General features: G+C 43.7%; 1 protein-coding gene across 1 annotated transcript in view; it reads left to right on the top strand.

Moving 5' to 3' along the window:
- CDKL1 (cyclin dependent kinase like 1) overlaps window positions 1-17,143 on the top strand; it is a 27,810-nt gene extending 10,667 nt beyond the window's left edge. The window contains exons 3-8 of the mRNA XM_089664559.1: window positions 683-773; window positions 2,291-2,491; window positions 4,677-4,759; window positions 4,888-4,944; window positions 10,993-11,148; window positions 14,579-17,143. Coding sequence (XP_089520685.1) covers window positions 683-773; window positions 2,291-2,491; window positions 4,677-4,759; window positions 4,888-4,944; window positions 10,993-11,148; window positions 14,579-14,683 — 693 coding nt within the window. The 3' untranslated portion in view covers window positions 14,684-17,143. The remainder of the gene's footprint in view (window positions 1-682; window positions 774-2,290; window positions 2,492-4,676; window positions 4,760-4,887; window positions 4,945-10,992; window positions 11,149-14,578) is intronic.
- The last annotated feature ends 71 nt before the right edge of the window (window positions 17,144-17,214 follow it).

Below are 17,214 nucleotides of genomic sequence, written 5' to 3'. Positions count from 1 at the left end.
TGCCAAAGCTTCATTGAACAAGCTGAGGTTAGAAGCTGATTGGTTTCTATGCAGAAGGGAGTCTGATTTTGGACTCTCCAGCTTTAGTAAATAAACCCCTTTATGTCCACTGTATTACTTCTGAAAATGCATGGTGCACCAGGGACTGTGACTTTCATGTACTCTTCTTCCTAGTTCTAGGCTGTATAGAACCGATCCGTATGACACTAAAGACTCCACACCATCTGCTTCTTATTTCTCATGCAAACTAGAACACATAAAACAGTTTATATATCTATAAAGAGTGTCTGTGGCCGATCCTTGAAGACTGGCTTGTTATACTTCTATTTGTTCTGATCCACATGCAGTCACTACAAAGCGGCCTTTATCACTGTTGTGTTTTTTATTTCTGTTGCCCAGCTGTATACATAGTCACAAATTCCAAGCTTTGCTTTTACTGAAAACCTATTTGCATGTTACATTTTCTTTTATAGTGATTCTACCCCTTTCAAGAACTCAGCATTGTAGAAGGCTCCATGTACACTGCAGCTGATAAACTCACATTTAGGAGCTTTTCTGTGGTTTTTTTCAGCAGCCCCTGAAAAAAACAAAAGTGGAGTCAATCTTGAAGAGCAATGCCACCAAAATCAGTTTCTCCTTTTACTTTTTATGCTTTAAGATGATTCTGTTTGTATCTCTGCAGTGTATTCATCGTGATGTCAAGCCAGAGAATATTCTCATCACCAAGCACTTGGTCATTAAATTGTGCGATTTTGGATTTGCCAGGATATTAAGTGAGTACATTTGTAGTATAACTGCAATTCTGCAGCAAGGATCAGTCGGACAGCAGACTTTTCCAGGGCAGGGCTGGCAGGTGTCCCATTGAAACTGCTGGCCGCCATTTCAAAGGACTCGGCAGCTTGGAAATGCAACATATTGTGAGCTTTCTCTTGTGCCCAACAGGTGGCGCAACCAGGCCAGGATTTGGCAAGCTGCGCCAGGCCATGTGTCGGGCATCAGGGAGAAGTTGCCCATTTATGATTGGCTTATCTGCCCATTATAAAACTTTTGGTAGAATTAGATTTGGAATTAAAGGCTTTATTCTAGCAAATGATTAATTTCACAGTTATTTTTGGATCATTCCTAAGTAGTGTTTTATGCCTGTGGCCTCTTTAGCATAATGGACCCTTGCCCTCTTCTAGTTTGATAGTTACATAGTTAGTCTGGCTGAAAAAAGACAAAATCCATCCAGTTCAACCATTAAAAAAAAAAAAAAAGTTATGATCCTATACCCACGATTGATCCAGAGGAAGGCAAAAAAACCCAGCAAAGCATGCTCTAATTTGCTCCTGCAGGGAAAAAATTCCTTCCTGATCCCCCGAGAGGCAATCGGATATTCCCTGGATCAACTTACCTATAAATATTAGTATCCAGTTATATTCTGTGTATCTAGGAAAGAATCCAGGACTTTTTTAAAGCAATCCACTGAGCTGGCCAGAACCAACTCTTGAGGGAGTCTATTCCACATTTTTACAGGCTTGTGAGCTATCTGCACCCCCAGGTCACATCTGCAGGGGTCTGTAGTCATTTTCTATGCTGAAAACTGCTGCAGTCTTTTTGTTAATTAGGAGCGGACCCTGCACCAGTTTCTCTCTGAAATAGTAACTAGTGTGGGTGGTACAGAGAGATCTGATGTACTGTAGGTCTTATCTGCTCAATTGATGTGGTGCACGCCACAAAGTTTCAGAGGCTCAGGAACCTTTAGTTCCCCCAACTGAGTTTTTGGTGGAAATTTAAGCTTGAGCTATTGAGCTTTGGGGGGGGGGGGTGGAAATCAAAGTAAATTTTTATAAAATGTTCCCCGCAATATTTCTATTTATTATTCTGTGTGACTGATTAGCTGGACCCAGCGACTACTACACAGATTATGTGGCTATAAGGTGGTACAGAGCACTGGAGCTGCTTGTGGGTGATACCCAGTAATTGGGTTTTTTGTGGAACTTTAAACTTGCGCTATTGAGCTTTGTAAACAGTTTTTTTCAGCAATTTTTTTAAATGTTCCCCACAATATTTCTATTTGTTATTCTCTGTGAGTGATTAGCTGGACCCAGTGACTATCACACGGAGTATGTGGTCTATAAAGTGGTACAGCACACCAGAGCTGCTTGTGGGTGATACCCAGTTATTGAATTTTTGGTGGAACTTTAAATTTGAGCTATTGAGCTCTGCAAACAGTTTTTTCTTCAGCAAATTTTTAAAATGTTCCCCACAATATTTATATTTTCATTTATTATTTTCTGTGACTGATTAGCTGGACCCAGCGACTACTACACAGATTATGTGGCTACAAGGTGGTACCGAGCGCCAGAGCTGCTTGTGGGTGATACCCAGTACGGCCCTCCTGTGGATGTCTGGGCTATTGGCTGCGTGTTTGCTGAGCTCATATCTGGAATCCCTCTGTGGCCAGGCAAATCTGACGTGGATCAGTTATACCTCATCAGGAAAACTCTGGGTGAGTGACATGAACGTAGTCATACTAAAAGAACCTGCTGCTTTATAACAAAAGTGAAAACCAGGGTGGGCGAGGAGTGTTTTTTATTCTTTACAATATATGAGATTTTAGAATGTTCTTGCAGCAGGACGATATAAAGTGAATCTGTTCCTCGCCTCTTCAGATGCTCATACTTGGCTTCCTTTCAGTTTTCTGCTTCTCCTAATTCAGAAATTCCCATATAAACTACAAGCTGGAGTTGTAGCTTGTACTGGGCTTTGGACTCCCCATGTGATGGCGCTGAACGGCCCAGCGCTGTCATATGATCATTCATATCCAGAAGTATAGGGTTGTTTCCTGGTCCTGACCAGAGTGACTGAGGAGCAAAGCAAAGGTGGATATATGGTGGTAGAGAGGGGGGGATTAAAGCGTTACTAAACCCAGGACCCTGCATTCACTATATCCGGTCTCCCCGGACCCTGCATTCACTATATCTGCTCTCCCCGGACCCTGCATTCACTATATCCGCTCTCCCCAGACTCTGCATTCACTATATCCGCTCTCCCCGGACCCCGCATTCACTATATCTGGTCTCCCCGGACCCTGCATTCACTATATCTGGTCTCCCCGGACCCTGCATTCACTATATCCGGTCTCCGCGGACCCTGCATTCACTATATCCGGTCTCCCCGGACCCTGCATTCACTATATCCGGTCTCCCCGGACCCTGCACTCACTATATCCGGTCTCCCCGGACCCTGCACTCACTACATCACTATATCCGGTCTCCCCGGACCCTGCATTCACTATATCTGGACTCCCCGGACCCTGCATTCACTATATCCGGTCTCCCCGGACCCTGCATTCACTATATCTGGACTCCCCGGACCCTGCATTCACTATATCCACTCTCCCCAGACCCCGCATTCACTATATCCAGTCTCCCCGGACCCTGCATTCACTATATCCACTCTCCCAGGACCCTGCATTCACTATATCCGGTCTCCCCGGACCCTGCATTCACTATATCTGGACTCCCCGGACCCTGCATTCACTATATCCACTCTCCCCAGACCCTGCATTCACTATATCCAGTCTCCCCGGACCCTGCATTCACTATATCCACTCTCCCCGGGCCCAGCATTCACTATATCCGGTCTCCCCGGACCCTGCATTCACTATATCCGGTCTCTCCGGACCCTGCATTCACTATATCCGGTCTCTCCGGACCCTGCATTCACTATATCCGGTCTCCCCGGACCCTGCATTCACTATATCTGGTCTCCCCGGACCCTGCATTCACTATATCTGGTCTCCCCGGACCCTGCATTCACTATATCCACTCTCCCCGGACCCCGCATTCACTATATCCAGTCTCCCCGGACCCTGCATTCACTATATCCACTCTCCCCAGACCCCGCATTCACTATATCCAATCTCCCAGGACACTGCATTCTCTATATCTGGTCTCCCCAGACCCTGCATTCACTATATCTGGTCTCCCCGGACCCTGCATTCACTATATCTGGTCTCCCCGGACCCTGCATTCACTATATCTGGTCTCCCCGGACCCTGCATTCACTATATCCAGTCTCCCCGTACCCTGCATTCACTATATCTGGTCTTCCACAGCACACACAACATGGAAGTGCAATTATTGTAGTAATTCTAAACTGCTAAATACCTTTTCTCATCAGCTGTATATAGCAGTCTTGTGACGTCTATCAGTGCTTTTCTGCATTACTCTGTAATTTATTTATTAATTACAGGTACTATATAGCGCAGACAATTTACACAGCACTTTACATATATATTGTACATTCACATCAATCCCTAACCCTCAAGGGATGTACAATCTAAGGTCCCTAACTCACATTCATACTGTACATACACATACTAGGGACAATTTAGACAGGATCCAATTAACCTACCAGCATGTCTTTGGATTGTGGGAGGAAACCAGAGTACCCTGAGGATACCCACGCAGGCACAGGGAGAACATGCAAACTCCAGGCAGGTGGTGCCGTGGCTGGGATTCGAACCAACGACCCCTAGTACTGCCAGGCAGAAGTGCTAACCATTTAGCCACTGTGCTGCCCCAGATTGTCATGCAAATTGACTGACTTCTGATTGGTCGCTATGACATCTGTGCATTTTGTGTTTCTTTATTTAATAAGATAATATATTTGGTGTTTGTCTCCTGTAGGCGATCTTATTCCCCGGCATCAGCAAGTGTTCAGTACCAATCTGTTCTTCAGTGGGGTCAGCATTCCAGTTCCTGAAAAAACGGTGAGAATCCCCCCACCCCACCCCACCCCCTGACTGGAGGTGGCACAGCAATCCATGCTTGCAGAACACCATCACACTGAGTGCTTTGCCATTTCCCTCCTGCGTCTAATGCTCCACTCTATTTTCAGGAGCCCCTGGAATACAGATTTCCAAATATCTCCGCTAATGCAATGGGACTCATGAAGGTAATTCTGTCTATCTCCTTTTTCTGTTACTAAGAGAAAACCTTAAAGTGGTTGTACACCCTCACATATACCCAGTGAAGTGACTGGCCTCAGGTGATACACAGGGATGAAACAAATCCTCCTACATACGCTGTACCTGTTTATCTACATTCATTCAAAGTTCAGAATTTACACAGGATCTCTCAATGATGAAAAGCAGGGGGCGGGGAGCTGACGTTACATCAGTGAGAACTCTGAGAGCTGATTGGAGGGAAGGGACACCGCCCCTCCACACAGTACACAGGAACAGAGCTGAGGCTTTCAATCGCAGGCTGTATCTTTCCCTGTCACCATTTTTCTCTTGGTGTCAGGAAAACTTTTCACAAACGACTCATGCTGATAGCAGAGAAACAAGGCAGCTGACAGAAATGACACTATAGAGGGATATGCTCTGTTCATATTTCATGTTTGTTGTTTACAACCACTTTAAATCCCCAATTCAATTTTTTTTTTTCATTTGGGATAAAATGAAGAAATGTTAAATCTGACCTCCCGGCTTCTCTTCAGTCTTGCATTGTTGTACAGGCTCCTTTCCTGTACTGAAATTGCAAATATTCTGTTAACCGTATGCAGATAATAGGTGTAATTAGGGTTTCACCGGTATGGGTGCAGATGGTAAGCATGTGCACAGGTATGAATGTTCTGATATAGTGATAATAAACAGAAAAGCGCCAAAAAATTCAAAATCAGCTGCAAACCTTAACCCAAATCTGGTATAAGCATCAAAAATATAAATAAAGGAATACGCTAGTAATAAAGCATCAAATAATCTCAAACAATATGCAAATTAATAAGTGCAAAAATAATAATAATGTCCACAATTTTTGTATAAAGTCCAACCATCAAAAAGTGACAATCAATACCGAAATCTTTTGTAAGCAATTGACACCGTGAAGAAAATCCACCACCGAATGAATTAAATAAACTCACCAGAGCTATATATTGATTAAATTATAAATCAGCATAATCGCTAATTTATTTATTTCAGGTACTTCTATAGCGCCGTCAATTTACGCAGCGCTTTACATATATATTGTACATTCACATCAGTCCCTAACCCTCAAGGGGTGTACAATCTAAGGTCCCTAACCCTCAAGGGGTGTACAATCTAAGGTCCCTAACTCACATTCATACATACACATACTAGGGGCAATTTAGACAGGATCCAATTCACCTACCAGCATGTGGGAGGGAACCGGAGTACCCAGAGGAAACCCACGCAGGCACAGGGAGAACATGCAAACTCCAGGCAGGAGGTGCTGTGGCTGGGATTTGAACCAACGACCCGAGTACTGCCAGCCGGAAGTGCTAGCCAGTTAGCCACTGTGCTGCTATTGCTCTGGGAGTGATGATCTGTTGAGATTCCAAGGTTTGGGAGCAATGTACTGCAAACAGCCAATCAGCATGGATTATTATTATTATACAGTATTTATAAAGCGCCAATAGTTCGCTCAGCGCTGTACATTACAAAGGGGGACAGAACATGTGACAGAACAATAACAATACAATACAAAACATGAGGGGATCGAGGGCCCTGCTCTTCGGAGCTTACAATCTAGGAAGCATGGATGGAAGCAACTTTGATGTCAAATGGTCATCCTCTCTCTCTCTCCCTCCATAAATAACGGCAATATGTTTCATTTTCAAGAACCTTTACTTTGGGGCTCTAAGTAATTTTCTAGCGAAAAAAAAACAACTGTTTTTAATATGTAGAGATGTCAGAAATGACAACATAAAGGCGATTTCCTAAAATTGGAGAGTGCAAAATCTGGTTCAACTCTGGTTCTTAATTCATTCAGTGGTGGATTTTCTTCACGGTGTCAATTGCTTACAAAAGATTTCAGTATTGATTGTCACTTTTTGGTGGTTGGACTGTATACAAAAATTGTGGACATTATTATTTTTGCACTTATTAATTTGCATATTGTTTCAGATTATTTGATGCTTTATTACTAGCGCATTCCTTTATTTATATTTTTATGAATGTTCTGATACCTTTGCGGTGCGATCTGAGCCCAAACAAAATGAATGGACTCAAATTGCATAGAATCGCATGTGATTTGAATAGGAATGCGGCTTGATTCCTGTCCGAATCTCATGCGGTTTCTCTGCGGGTTTGCTGTGATTTGCAGTGCAATTTGAGCCATTCATTTTTTTAGCCCAAAGTGAACATTTATTATACTGCATCTTACCAATTCTCAGATGTGATGGCTGCATTCGTTTTTCTTTTTTAAACTTTCTTTCTTGGCCAGTAAGTCTGCTGTTTTTCAAAAGAACACGCTCTCTTGTAGAAGTATCAGTTACAGGGATGAGACACACCATTTAACACTGGATGGCGTGCTTACAATGATCAGCTTTTATATATTTATGTAAAACCTTATCCCAAAAGAAAAAAGAAAAATCTGCTCTAACTGCCTATAAAGTGTTAGATGGACTAGTAGATTTAGATACAGTTGCAAGAAAAAGTATGTGAACCCCTTGGGATTACGTGGAGTTTTGCATGAATTGGGCATAAAATGTGCTCTGAACATCATCTAAGTCACAACAATAGAAGAACACAGTCTGCTGAACATAATACTACACAAACATTAGATGTTGCCATGGTTTAATTGCACGTAACATGTAAACATTCACAGTGCAGGGAGGAAAAAGTATGTGAACCTTTGGACTTAATAACTGGTTGACTCTCCTTTGGCAGCAATAACCTCAACCAAACGTTTCCTGTAGTTGCAGATCAGACCTGCACAACAATCTGGAGTCATTTTGGACCACTCCTCTTCACAAAACTGTTTCAGTGTAGCAATATTCTTGGGATGTCTGGTGTGAATTGCTCTCTTAAGGTCATGCCACAGCATTTCAATCCGGTTGAGGTCAGGACTCTGACTGGGCCACTCCAGAAGGCGTATTCTGTGCTGTTGCAGCCATTGTTTTGTTGAATTACTTGTATGCTTTGGGTCATTGTCCTGTTGCATCACCCATCCTCTGCGGAGCTTCAGTTGGCGGACAGATGGTCGTACGTTTTCCTGCAAAATGTCTTGATAAACTCTGGAATTCATTTTCCCATCAATGACAACAATCCGTCCAGGCCCTGAGGCAGCAAAGCAGCCCCAAACCATGATGCTCCCTCCGCCATGTTTTACAGTGGGGATGAGGTTTTGATGTTGGTGTGCTGGGCCTTTTTTTCTCCACACATAGTGTTGTGTGTTCTTCCCAAACAACTCAATCTTGGTTTCATCTGTCCACAGTATATTTTGCCAGTAGTGCTGTGGAACATCCAGGTGCTCTTTTTCAAACTTCAAACGTGCTGCAATATTCTTTTTGGACAGCAATGGCTTCCTCCGTGGTGTCCTCCCATGTACTCCATTCTTGTTTAATGTTTTCCTTATTGTAGATGTGTCAACAAAAATGTTAGCATGTGCCAGAGATTTCTGTAGGTCTTTAGCTGACACTCTGGGATTCTTCTTTACCTCATGCAGCATTCTGCGCTGTGCTCTTGCAGTCATTTTTACAGGACGACCACGCCTAGGGAGAGTAGCAACAGTGCTAAACTTTCTCCATTTGTAGACAGTCTGTCTTACCGTGGACACATGAACATCAAGGCTTTTGGAGATACATTTGTAACCCTTTCCAGCTTCATGCAAGTCAACAATTCTTGATCGTAGGTCTTCTGAGAGCTCTTTTCTGCGAGGCATGGTTCACATCAGACAGTGCTTCTTGAAACCAGTAAACCCAAAACAGGTGTGTGTTTTTTAAGGGCAGGACAGCTGTCAGCAACACATCCAATATCATCACACTGATTGGAGTCAAGGTTGGCTCACTCCTGGCTCCAATTAGCTCTGGGAGAAGTCATTAAGCTAGGGCCTCACATACTTTTTCCTCCCTGCACTCTGAGTGTTTACATGTTATGTGCAATTAAACCATGGCAACATCTAATGTTTGTGTAGTATTATGTTCAGCAGACTGTGTTCTTCTATTGTTGTGACTTAGATGACGTTCAGAGCACATTTTATGCCCAATTCATGCAAAACTCCACGTAATCCCAAGGGGTTCACATACTTTTTCTTGGAACTGTAGGTAAGTATGTATGTGTTTAATTTTGAATGGACGCACACAGGCCGGTGACGAGACCACTTTGCACATCAAAAGAACTCTTTGCTATGCTAGCTGTATGCAAGATCACCTTTTGGTATTTGGGGAATACCCTGTTTATCTAATTAGACACTTCAAAGGGAACATTGTTTACATATTTAAGGATGATAAATGATGTGATTTGACCATACAAGAAGTATTTCTTGATGGTAATTAGCCTAGAGGGGGTATTGATAGGAAGTGGTGAAAACGTGACTGGTAAACACTATAATGACCACATTTTATGCCCAATTAATGCAAAACTCCACGTAATCCCAAGGAGTTCACATACTTTTTCTTGCAACTGTATACTAATAAATTGAAGCCAATCTCCAGCTAACACTCCCCTCCCCCTAGAATGACATTGCTACTGTCCAAAGGTGCCCCCTGTGCTGCTCCTTCCTGAGTGAAGGCACTCTAATACGGGGATCGTCAGATGAAAAAAGTTAAAAAAGAAAACTAATGCAGCCATCACATCTAATGATTGTTAAGCTGCAATATATTACATTTTTCCTTTTTTCGGTTTAATACAGCCTTAAGTCAGGGTTTATGTCTAAGTCCCGTTTGTACTGAAAATACTGTTATGGATAGCCGCAGCCATGTTTAGCGGCAATATAAGCACCTTTAGTAATGCACATCCAGCCAGTTTGATAGATTATCCTCCAGACCTATGAGGCACGGATAGGTTGTGTCTAGGGCAATCATCTTCCTTCCTAGTCCTGTGTAAATGGATCAGGAACCACAGTGAAGGCCATATCTTTTGATCTCCTGGACCAGGGGTCTCCATAATTACAGAACAAAGGGCCTTCAGACTTTAGGGGGGGCTTTGGGAGTTAAAATTATCCTGGCGTTAGTGGGTGTAACCAATGCATCTTTGGTATTGGGGAGGGGGAATAGAGCCCCATTGTTTGTGTCAGTAGGAGGAAAAGTGCCCCTTCATTGGTGTCAGTAGGAGGAATAGTGCCCCTTCACTGGTGTCAGTAGGAGCAATAGTGCCCTGTTGTTGGTGTCAGTAGGAGGAATAGTGCCCTGTTGTTGGTGTCAGTAGGAGAAATAGTGCCCTGTTGGTGTCAGTAGGAGGAAAAGTGCCCTGTTGTTGGTGTCAGTAGGAGGAATAGTGCCCCTTCATTGGTGTCAGTAGGAGCAATAGTGCCCTTTTGTTGGTGTCAGTAGGAGGAATAGTGCCCTGTTGTTGGTGTCAGTAGGAGGAATAGTGCCCTTTTGTTGGTGTCAGTAGGAGGAATAGTGCCCCTTCATTGGTGTCAGTAGGAGCAATAGTGCCCTTTTGTTGGTGTCAGTAGGAGGAATAGTGCCCTGTTGTTGGTGTCAGTAGGAGGAATAGTGCCCTGTTGTTGGTGTCAGTAGGAGGAATAGTGCCCCTTCATTGGTGTCAGGAGCAATAGTGTCCCATTGTTGGTGTTAGTATGAGGAATAGTGCCCCATTGTGGGTGTCAGTGAGGGCAACAGTATCCCATGGTTGGTGTCAGTGGCAGAAATGGCGCCCCATGGTTGGTGTCAGTGGGAGGAATAGTGCCCGTTGGTTATGTTAGCAGCAGGATTTATGCCCCATTGTTGGTGCCAGTGGGCACAATAGTGTCTTGTATCAGGGGGAGGAAAAGTGCCCCAAGGGCTGGATAAAGGCAAGCAAGGGGCCGCATCTGGCCACCACTGTCCTAGGTAAATCTTGGGTCTGTTAATAAATATGTTTGTATTTAATAACTTTGAATGATTTGGCAGAATGGAATCTGCTTGGTTTCTGTGAAGGTTTCTTTGCATGCTATCACTTGATCAATCCAATGGCGGCACCTTTGTACGATGTCATTTATGAACCCATGAACATTTAAAAGCATGGCTATAGATTGTTCCCTTCTGCACCTACAGGGTTGCCTTCACATGGACCCTGCAGAGAGACTAAAGTGTGAGCAGCTGCTGGAACACCCGTACTTTGACAGCATCCGGGAGGAAGCGGAGGCCGCCAAGGATCCAGAGAGAGTGAGCCGGAAACAGACCAGATTGCACCGGAAATACTTTCCTGGGGTACGTACAGCAACATTGGCCCCAGCACTGGGGTCTATCACTCTGGTTTCATTGACACTCATGTTTATTGGGTTCCGTGTTGTATCAGTAGATGCAGATGGAGTAGAACACAATGGAAGTTGGGAGGTCTTCAGATACTACCATGGAAGTGAAGCTGGACTGGGGAATCTTCTTTCTTCTACAGATCCCATATAAAGCTGATCTCCAGGCAAACTGCTAAATACACATACAATACATACTGTATATGGGAGATGCTTTACCTAGAAATCCTATTTCTGTCCATCCAGTCCTGGGATTTGCACAGCTCTGCCTGATTTTTCTCTGCTGCAGTAACACTTAGTCCTCATAGACACGGGACATTTTTACAGCAGCTGTTTTTGGCTTTTGATGTTTTTTTCCACAGCCAGTAAACCCCCCATCATGTTATCCTATGTGTCCATACACACATAGCCTGTAATCAACATTTTTTGGCTGGAAAAAAAAACCCCAGAACTAGTGGGCTTCTAGATGAGCTTTTTAGCTGTAAAATTGCTCTAATGCTGAAAAATGCGGCAAAACATGGTAAAATGGCACAAACCGGCATTTATGGACTTTTTTGACCCAAAAAATTGTTTTTGCGGTAAAAAAAAACTGCTAAAAAAATGTTTTTGGCTTTTTGACGTTTTGTTTCTACAGCCAGTAAACCCCCCAGTATGTTATCCTATGTGTCCATACACATAGACTGGAATCAACATTTTTTGGCTGGAAAAAAAACCCAGGACTAGTGGGCTTCTAGAGGAGTTTTTTAGCTGTAAAAACACTCTAACACTGGAAAATGCGGTAAAACACCACAAACTGGCGTTTTTGGACTTTTTTTGACCGGGTAAAAAAAAAAACACTAATAAAACGCGGCAAAATGCCAATGCAAAAACGCTAAAAAAAAAAGCTGAAAAACTCACGTGACATTACACAGCTAATGTTACCATAACGTCCCGTGTGCATGAGGACTTACAAGTCTTGTCCCTCCTTCATCCTGTGACTGGACAGTGAAAGGAGAAGCAGCAGACTGACAGGCCCATTTTGAAGTCACTCCTTCTATCAGCATGATCCCTGTAGCACGCCTGACTGGCTTCCAGTCGTGTCCATCCTAATTTTAGCGGTGATGTACAGGGACTGCAAGAAGCTGATATTGGGTCCAAATCAGATACTTACACTACTTGCAAAAAAAATAAATGTAATGGAGTATTAATAATGGTTACAGAACTGCATTTTTTGTTTCATATCTGCCTGGAGTTCACTTTAAAGTCTGGGTTTTTGTTTGAGTGGTGAAGGGTTAGTATCCCTTTCTGGTTTTCTTTTCTTTGCCCTCATAGGAAAGATATTACTTTAATTTCCTATCCGTTTGATCACCAGGACAGGAAATGAGGAGAAATCTCTTTCATGGGGACACATATGGCAATTAAAACATGAGAGTGTGAGACCTTTAGCTCAGCAGTCAGCAAGGTTAATGTTCCTAACTTGTTGGGAGGGCTCTGGTTCTGACTCAGCAGGGGGAATGTTGATTTCTGCGCAGAGACCACTGTGAGCAAGGATCCTTCTCTGCAGCATGCTGGCAAGGGACAGGCTTTTCTACTCAGGCTGTAGTTTTTTGTTTTTTTTTATTTAAAAAAAAAAAAAGAAAAAAGAAAAGCAAATCAAGACCTTTTTATTTGGATTCACCTGCAATGTATTTAGTCGATTTAAACTGAATGTACAGATGGAGTATTACCTGTTTCCACCAGCTGTACACATATATGTGACCTATGGGGCCGGTGGGCTTTAATGCCGAGAAGCCACATAGGGAACATATTTCTGTACACTGCACACTCCCAGCACAGTAACTAAAATGTCACAGAAAGCTCCCGATGTATACTTGTAATTGGGCGCTTTCAATCATGTGACTGCGGTGACAGCGGATTACAGTGGTCACATGATCAGAATGCCTGCCCCCCCCCCACTTCCCGGCATTTATATTCTCTTAAAGAGCCAGGGAGCTGTGGCAGCCAAGAGTTAAAGGATAAGTTCACATTTTCAACAGAAATAATAAATGCACATTTTTTTACAGGTTAAAAAAAGTGCATTTATTAATTTTGTCTACAGGAGCCTGGAAAGCATTGCAGCAGCGATCAGTACATTGCTGATGCCATGCAGGTCTCCTGCAGACCTGTCAGAATATCTGCCTGCTGTATGGGATGTTCAGGCAAGCAGATATACTGACGGGAAGATTCAATGAACTACCACGGTGCTCCACAGGCTGTCGGGACTTGTAGTCACTCATTCACAGAATGCTGTAAATGAGTGACATGCAGGGGCGGACTGACCATTTGGAAACGCGGGCATTGCCCGAGGGCCCGGGGTCAGTAGGGGGCCCCATGAGATGCCTCTGGTACCTTTTTCATAGGCTTTTTTGAGTTTGGGCAAGGACACAGGGGCCCCATGATCCCCTATTGCCTGGGGGCCCCATGAGTTGTCAGTCTGCCCCTGGTGACACGGCTGTGTGGGTGGAGCCCCGCTGGGCCACTTTTTTTTAAAATTTGACAGCTAATTGAGCCAACAAGGCACTATGGGTTGAACATGGCATTCTAAGTGGTTTTGCCACATGGCTGGCTAGAGGCAACTCCAACTCTTTCCCATTCTTTCAAACCGAACTAAACCCGCCTATCCCCTTCTGCCAAGGAAGCTGCTATCTTCTGATTCTGATTGATCTGCAACTGCCATGGTGCTGCACATGTGATCAGTTATGACACCAGCCAATTGTTGATCTGACAGTTTGGTTGAGAGCACAAGCAACTGTGACCATTAGCATTTCCGGCATGCTGGGAATTATAATTTTAACTCGTTTTTTTTTTTTTTGACCATTCCCTCGATGGGTTTAGTTCTGCTTTCAGGCTGGGTTCACAATGTTGCAGTAATGAGCGTGCTAGCACATGCATTGCCACACTGCAAGACATGTTTTGCATGTTTGTGTGCTTCAGAGACAATGTCCATTCACAGGAGCACAGCTCGAGAGTTAACCTGCTTGAGTGCCCCCAGCGCAAGAGGCTTGCTATTGGGGGCACTCGGCTGGGAGGAGGAGCCAGGACCGCTGGCAGCGAACCCAAAAATAAAAGGATTGGGGCTGCTCTGTGCAATACCATTGCACAGAGCAGGTAAGTATAACAGGTTTGTTTAATTACAACCTTTAGAATCACTTCAATGCCTGTCAAAGTAATGTAGCAATGCTTAAAAAAAAAACCTGCTGTGAGAGAATATGAGGGCAGCTACTGACCTCCCTCCCTCTTTCTGACCTGGTATTGAAGCCAGGCAACTACTTTTCTTAGGCGATCAGCAAGCAGGGCTCTATTTCTTTCATTACCAGTTGAAGCTCGGAGATCTGGGTTCCACCAACTGACCTTCTGCTCTCTTCCTACAGCTGCAGCATCTCCCACAGCTTACCAACAGCAACCTCTTACCAGCCCTGGAGAGTAAGAAATATTACAACACCAGAAAATTCAACTACCGCTTCCCCAACATCTAACCGGGGGAAAGTCGGGCACAGAGAGACTAGTAAAATATTTATTATTCCCGGAACAAAGCAGCAGGAATGTGTGAGCAGAAAACCAGCGGTGGCTGGTAAACGACGGGCGCGGCCCTTGAATGTTACTTGTAGGATCTGGTTGATTTAAATGCTAATAAAACCATACCGTGGCATGATGGGCACTGAAGTGGAGAAGATCTGATTGTATTCAAGACCCGGACAAATGTATTAAGCCGTACACTCCCCTGTACACCAGGCAGGTTCAGCTAAGCCGAGTCCATGTATAGAATCCAGACTCCCAGCCTTCCTGACTACTCCTACATCTCATATACAGTACTGTGTCCTTTCCTGGAGGAAGGAAGTGTGTTCTAATCTGCTATGGCCACCAACTATGACGGGAACTTACCCAGCCTGAGCTTTTCACATTGGATTTCTCAAAGTTAGTCATTCCGGCAAGCCACAGTCTACATTCTCAGTGATGTCACTGGTCTCTAGTGACTGGATAGGCTGCATTCTAGGTGATCTCATCAGTCTCTAGGGACTGGATAGGCTGCATTCTCGGTGATGTCACCGGTCTCTAGTGACTGGATAGGCTGCATTCTCGGTGATCTCATCGGTCTCTAGTGACTGGATAGGCTGCATTCTCGGTGATGTCACCGGTCTCTAGTGACTGGATAGGCTGCATTCTCGGTGATGTCACCGGTCTCTAGTGACTGGATAGGCTGCATTCTCGGTGATCTCATCGGTCTCTAGTGACTGGATAGGCTGCATTCTCGGTGATGTCACCGGTCTCTAGTGACTGGATAGGCTGCATTCTCGGTGATCTCATCGGTCTCTAGTGACTGGATAGGCTGCATTCTCGGTGATGTCACCGGTCTCTAGTGACTGGATAGGCTGCATTCTCGGTGATCTCATCGGTCTCTAGTGACTGGATAGGCTGCATTCTCGGTGATGTCACCGGTCTCTAGTGACTGGATAGGCTGCATTCTCGGTGATGTCACCGGTCTCTAGTGACTGGATAGGCTGCATTCTCGGTGATCTCATCGGTCTCTAGTGACTGGATAGGCTGCATTCTCAGTGATGTCATCGGTCTCCAGTAAATAGGCTGCATTCTCAGTGATGTTGCTGGTCACAAGTGAATGGCTAGGCTGCATTGTAAATGATGTCATCTGTCTCCAGTGAATTGATAGGCTGCATTCCCAGTGATGTCACTGGTCTCTGGTTACAGATAGGCTGCATTCTCAGTGATGTCTCTGGTTACAGATAGGCTACATTCTTTGTGATCTCTGGTTACTTATGGGCTGCATTCTTTGTGATGTCACTGGTCTCTAGTTATGGATGGGCTGCATTCTCAGTGAGCTTGTAGGTTTCTAGCACTTGACATATTTTATCGGATGTTCTATTTTCAGCCACTGCCATGTACACACTTGGTGGTGTATTTATAAAAACTTTGCACAACTATTCATCAATCAAAATTGCATGTAAATGTATTCTTAGTGAATGAGGCAAAATCGAATGTTCTCAGGCTATATTCTCTGTAATTTGAATGCAGAAAATACCACAATATGGCCACCGGCTGGAGCTGAGGAGAGGACCTATTTTCTATGATAGTGGCCATAATGTTGTATCTTCCACATTCACACATTTGAATGGTAGAGGACATTGCCTGAGAACATACGATTTTTCAATGGACTTGTATGTGATTTATTTTTTTATAAATACACCCTTAAATGGCAACTGTGCTACAGTTTCTAAGGAGGCTCAAAAAAAAAAAGTAATGTGTGAAGGTATCAAAGATTCTGATTGTTTGCTGTGGGCAGTCTGGACTAAGTATTTCTATTTTGTAGCGTAGGAAAGTAATGGGGTATTATGGGTGATGTGCCCCTCACACTGTTATTTCAGATCCTTTGCTGCATGAAGCACACTACTGCAAATGAGGGGTCCAGGCTGGGTAAGACGTCACCTAGTTGCCAAGTGTAATATTGGGCACAGATTACTAAGATCCAACAATGGTTACTGGACATAAATGTTAATTTCAGCAAAGACAGCCAAAGAGTGACAACAGCAGCAAAGAGTGATGACAACAGCAATCACATGGGTGAAAAATCCAGCTGCCTCAAATAACATGTGTTTTATCTTAGTGAATTGAGCTGAATATTTTTTGGCCAGTATTTATAAAATAGGTTCCGCCTGGTAGATCGGTCAGTTTACTGTATGCAGTGTTTTTCCTCCAATATATTATGCAGAGCCTTAGACCATCCAGAATTTATTCTGGTTACTTATTAAACTAATGTAGAGCTTACCCCATAAACCCAATCTGATTAGTATCACTGCATATACAAAGCTTTCATATCGCAATACAACGTCATGGATATTTGGTCAAATTTTGTTTGTTTTATTTATGTACTAATGACATTCCTCAACTTGGGGACAAATGTTAATAAAATGTATATAATTTGAGTATGTGTGTGCATTTTTTTTGTATCTTACATAACATCCACAGGGCTCCAGACTTTTCAGTATGAGGGCCA

This window comes from Staurois parvus, unplaced genomic scaffold (genome assembly GCF_062004578.1).
Source record: "Staurois parvus isolate SC_StPar_1 unplaced genomic scaffold, SC_StPar_1.0 ptg001944l, whole genome shotgun sequence".
In the NCBI taxonomy this organism is placed as follows: domain Eukaryota; kingdom Metazoa; phylum Chordata; class Amphibia; order Anura; family Ranidae; genus Staurois; species Staurois parvus.
Note: the sequence above shows the minus strand (reverse complement) of the source record. Positions and strands in the feature narration are given on the sequence as shown.